Genomic DNA, 5,564 nt, shown 5'->3' on the forward strand with positions numbered 1-5,564 from the left:
TGTGTGTGTGTGTGTGTGTGTGTGTGTGTGTGTGTGTGTGTGTGTGTGTGTGTTTCTACGTAGGCATTGTTGTAAAAATGTTTCAAGTGAATGATTTCTTTTTGTTTAAGGGTAAAAGTTCAAAAATTTGTTGGCAAATTTAAATACAGATAAGACAATTCTAACGTTTTGCAAGCTGACATTTTGTCTTTGTGGAAATATTTTTCCGTGTTTTCACATGAAAACAAAAATGACACGAAAGCAATGATGGCAATACAATGAAGATGATTATGTGAGGCTGGTGTGATGATGACACTGATAAAAAAGATGACGAGGACGATTATGATAAACGAGTCAATCGAATTTCGTGAAACAAAACCCCAAAAAAGAGTAAAATAAAAAATAGATAAAAAAAATATTGCGGTTACATGAAGCGACAAGTGGCTACATGAAGCGACACGTGGCGACATGAAGCGACACGTGGCGACATAAAGCGACACAGACACGCATAAAAAAATTTTCATTACTTCAATTGAAACCCACCAAAAAATAATTTTTAGAAAAAATGCTATTAATATTATTGTTGGTATTTTTTTTATTTATTCTAATATATTCTTCAAAAACTTTTGTCACTATTCATTTTTCACACACACACCACACCACACCACACACACACACACACACACACACCTACACACACAGACACAAATAAACACACATACACGCATATACCGATCCAAGTCAATGTCTATTTAAATTATATATGTTTATTTTATATTGGTGAAAACCCAAATACTTTTTAATCTTTTTTCGGGTCACACACACACACACACATACAATCACACACACACACACACACAATCACACACATATACACACATACACACACAAAATCACAAACACACATCCATCACATGCACACACACACATACACAAACATACATCCACACACACACACAATCACACACACTCACACACACACATACGTATACACGAATTGTGAATTGTGAATACGTATACACACACACACAAACACACACTCACACACACACACATACATACATACATACATACATACATACATACATACATACATACATACATACATACATACATACATACACACATACATACAAACAAACAAACATACATACAAACAAACATGCAATCCTATTTCTAGATCATTTGTTTCATTTTCAATTTAAAATTATTGAAACAAGCTTGTATCATTTCTTCTATTTAATACCAGTTATACATTTTTTTTTCTTTCTATATTTATAACTATCCTCTCTTTCTTAGATTCTTTTTTTTCTCTCTCTCTTTTTCTTTCTCTCTCTCCTTTTTTCTTTCTTTCTCTCTCCTTTTCTCTTTCTCTCTCTTTCTTTCCATATCTTTGTCATTTCACATTCACTCGTTTCGTCTGCTCCTAATTTATTTTTTCTAAAATCTTGTATTTTTTAGCTTTGCATATTTTTTTCTATTTTTCATTCATTCGTTCATTTGTTTACTCATTCATTCATTCGTTCGTTCGTTCATTCATTCAATCGTTCGTTTGTTCGTTCATTCATTTACACCACCATCATCACCATCATCACCATCGTCATTGTCATCATCGTCGTCGTCATCATTATCATTATCTTCTCGGTATATTCTGTGCACTGTAGAAATTGGCCATATAACCATCCTAGCATGCATCACGCCGTTTCGTGTTTTACAATGATGACGATACACATACACACATCCATACAAACACACACACACACGCCCACACACACACACACGTGTGGAAAAACCTGTATATTGTATACTTGTACACGATGTACATGTTCTTGTACACGATTTCTCCATTTCCCTAATTGCAGAATACCTCAAAGTGCACAGCCCGGCCGAGTTCGTCATCATCAACCGCAATCATCATGATGACGTCACAATCATGAGTCATCACGTGATCGTTTCATTCTTTCATTTTTCGTTTTTTTTCTCTTTCTCTCTTTGTCTGTCTTTCTGTCTCTCTCTCTCTATACCTCTCTCTCTTCTTCTACTTCTTTCTTTGTTCTTTCTTATCCTTTTTCCTTTCTTTCTCTCCATCCACTTATCCCATCTCTCCATCTTTGACTCATTTTTTCCGTCAGATGGCACGACTAATAGTAATAATAGAGTCAGTGGGTACGCGCAAGACAGCACAATATGGGGTAACAGTTATTTGATAAAATGCATGCGCGTTTTTACAGCGTATCAGGTATCAGTGGGTATTGTAAGAAAACCAGTTATTTGATAGAGGCCGTGCGCATTTTTTATAATGTATTCGGTATTTTTAAATGCCAGCTGTCTGTCTTTTGTATTAGGTATGGGAAGGTTATTTAAAAGTATCGGGTTTTCTGTTGTGAATTGATTGTGTAAGGAGATGGGTTTGTGAGGTTTGGCTAAAATCTAAATCTAAATACACAACATTGTTTTGAATTTGTCTGTGTGTTTTTGTGTGTGTATGCGTGTGTGTGTGTGTGTATGTGTGTGTGTGTGTGTTCGTCATCATCATTGTCATTGTCAACATCATCATCATCAGAGTTGTCCTAATTCTTTTAATAAACCCGACATCATAATCTTCGTAAGTACACTTGCACTTAGCTTAGGTGCACCCGCACCAGATATACTCGACACACACATGCAAACATACATGCAAACACACATGCAAACATACATGCAAACACACATGCAAACATACATGCAAACACACATGCAAACATACATGCAAACATACATACACGTACACGTTATAAACACGTACGTGCAATAAAAAGTGTACTTACTTATGTCTGTGGATATTTATGGTAACTTCTTCTAATTAGCTCCATCTTCGTGTCATCTACCGTGTGCGTGTGTGCGTGTGTGCGTGTGTGTGTGATAGAAGAATAGAGAAGGAGAGAAAGACAAACATGTGTTTTTGTATGTATTTATGTATGTGCGTGAGAGAGAGAGAGAGAGAGAGAAAAGGAGAAAAAGACAAACATGTGTTTTTGTATGTATGTATGTATGTGTGTATGTGTGTGTGAGAAAGAGAAAGAGAGAAAGAGAAAAGAAAAACAAACATTTTTTTTTATGTATGTATGTATGTGTGTGTATGTAAGAGAAAGAGAAATATGTGTTTATATGTATGTATGTATGTGCGTGTTAAGTAAGTGTTTGTGTGTGCCATGAGTATCATCATCTTCATCATTGCCATCATCATCACTACTGCAATTAAAAGTGGAATTAATTCTAAAATTAATTGAACGATCGTTATCAGTACCGCCCACACACATATATAAAGCTCTTTGCTTGCTTGTTCCAGTGACCATGATGATGATGACGATGGTGACGATGATGATGATGATGGTGACGATGGTGACGATGATGACGATGATGATGATGACGATGATGATGATGATGACGATGAAGCAAATGCTTTAATTTGATTAATGCCAAGAACTTCCGCCAGACGCATTCTGATTGGTTGATGGATGATGACGTCATCTTGAACGCCATTTATTTGGCGCTTAATTAATTATACTGCATTATTATTATTATCATTATTATTGTTGTTGTTGTTGTTGTTGTTATTGCAGATGATAATGTTGTAGGTGGTGGTAATGATGACGTTTTTGTTTTTGTTGTTTTGTTATCATCGTCGCGAGAAGGTCTCAGCTTTAGACCAAGTGACTATGCTTTCCTATCGCGAGGAGGTTTCAGCACTAGACCAAGGGATTTTACTTTCTCATCGCGAGAAGGAATAAATTAATGAGTTAATTAATGATTGAATGAAAAAACAATGAACGAACGAACGAACGAACGAACGAACGAACGAACGAATGAATGAATGAATAAATGAACGAATGAATGAATGAATGAATGAATGAATGAATGAATGAATGAATGAATGAATGAATGAATGAATGAATGAATGAATGAATGAATGAATGAATGAATGAATGAATGAATGAATGAATGAATGAATGAATGAATGAATGAATGAATGAATGAATGAATGAATGAATGAATGAATGAATGAATGAATGAATGAATGAATGAATGAAACCACTATTGATTGACGGAATCATTGATTGCATTCAAGCGAATGATAGAATAAACAAATTGTATGATATCCTGAATGAATGAGTGAATGAGTGAGTGAACAAGTGAATGAGTGAATAAATGATTGAATGATCAAATGAGTGAGTAAGTGAACGAATGAGTGAGTGAACGAGTGAATGAATGAATGAATTATCAATTATACAGAAGAATAATTAATAGACAAGTGAAGTGATCCCTGAATAAATAAACGGATGAACCGACGAAACGAAAGAAGATAGAAAGATGGATTGAATGAGGAAATAAAGAAATGAAGAAATGAGAAAAAACTACCCCAATAATTTTGAAACACCCATTAACTGAGAGAAGATTAATAACGAAGTAATGAAAAAAAAATATGAAAAATGATTATCTATCAAGAGTAATCTATTATTATCATACACATCATTATTTTTATTATTACTATTATTATTATTATTATTATTATTATTATTATTATTATTATTATTATTCCTCCCTTGATATTTATTCTGATTGATGACGACGACGACGATGATGATGGTGAGGATGGTGAGAATGTTGTTGCTGTTACAATGCTTTAAGAGTCAAAAAATATATTGTATATGCAACGTATGTGCGTATGTGTAATGTATTTGTATGTATGTGTGTGTATGTATGTGTGTATGTGTATGTGTGTTATAAATACTCGTGCCAAAATTTCGCCTAAATTATGCGCATAATAAATTAGTTTTTTGACGGAAAAAAAACATTTTTTTTTAATGTTGAAATATAAACAAATTATATAGTGCTGTCTCTTGATAAATCATGAAAATAATTTTTTGGTTTGTAGGTGTGTGAATGTATGTGTGTATATCTAAGTATCTGTGTATGTATGTATGCATGTGTGTATGTATGTGTGTATGTATGTGTGTATGTATGTGTGTGTGCGTGTATGTACGTTTTAAGCAAATAATGTTGTTGATGATGATTTTAAAGATGATGGTGATGATGACGACTATGACGATGATGATGATAATGACGATGTTGATGTTGATGATGATGATGATGATGAAACCAACAACAACAAAAAAAGCAACAGAATACATTGCGCTTATACAGCAACTCTATTGATTGTTGTAGAACTATTTCGTGTTTTTATTAATGTTGTAATATAATTATATTTATTTTAAAGTAATATTAATTTATTAGTTATTATTCCTGATATTATTACTATTAGTAGTAGTAGCAGTAGTAGTAGTAGTAGTAGCTGCAGTTGTTGTAGTAGTAGTAACTGCAGTTGTTGTAGTAGCAGCTACATTAGTAGTAGTAGTAGTAGTAGTAGTAGTAATAGTAGTAGTAGTAGTTGTAGTAGTAGTAGTAGTAGTAGTAGGAGTAGCTGCAATAGTAGTAGCTGCAGCTGTAGTTGATGTTGTAGTTGTAGTAGTTATCATAATTTTTCATTATTATTATTATTATCATTATTATTATTTTTATTATTATTATTATAATAGCATACATAC

General features: G+C 33.3%; 1 protein-coding gene across 1 annotated transcript in view; it reads right to left on the minus strand.

The window, feature by feature from the left end:
• The window catches only part of HELRODRAFT_176546 (hypothetical protein), a gene marked incomplete at both ends in the record, with an annotated part of 21,938 nt that extends 20,134 nt beyond the window's left edge, over window positions 1–1,804 (minus strand). The window contains one exon of the mRNA XM_009023888.1: window positions 1,773–1,804. Within this exon, the coding sequence (XP_009022136.1) occupies window positions 1,773–1,804 (32 nt within the window). The remainder of the gene's footprint in view (window positions 1–1,772) is intronic.
• Window positions 1,805–5,564: the final 3,760 nt, after the last annotated feature.

Source organism: Helobdella robusta (genome assembly GCF_000326865.2).
Source record: "Helobdella robusta unplaced genomic scaffold HELROscaffold_38, whole genome shotgun sequence".
In the NCBI taxonomy this organism is placed as follows: domain Eukaryota; kingdom Metazoa; phylum Annelida; class Clitellata; order Rhynchobdellida; family Glossiphoniidae; genus Helobdella; species Helobdella robusta.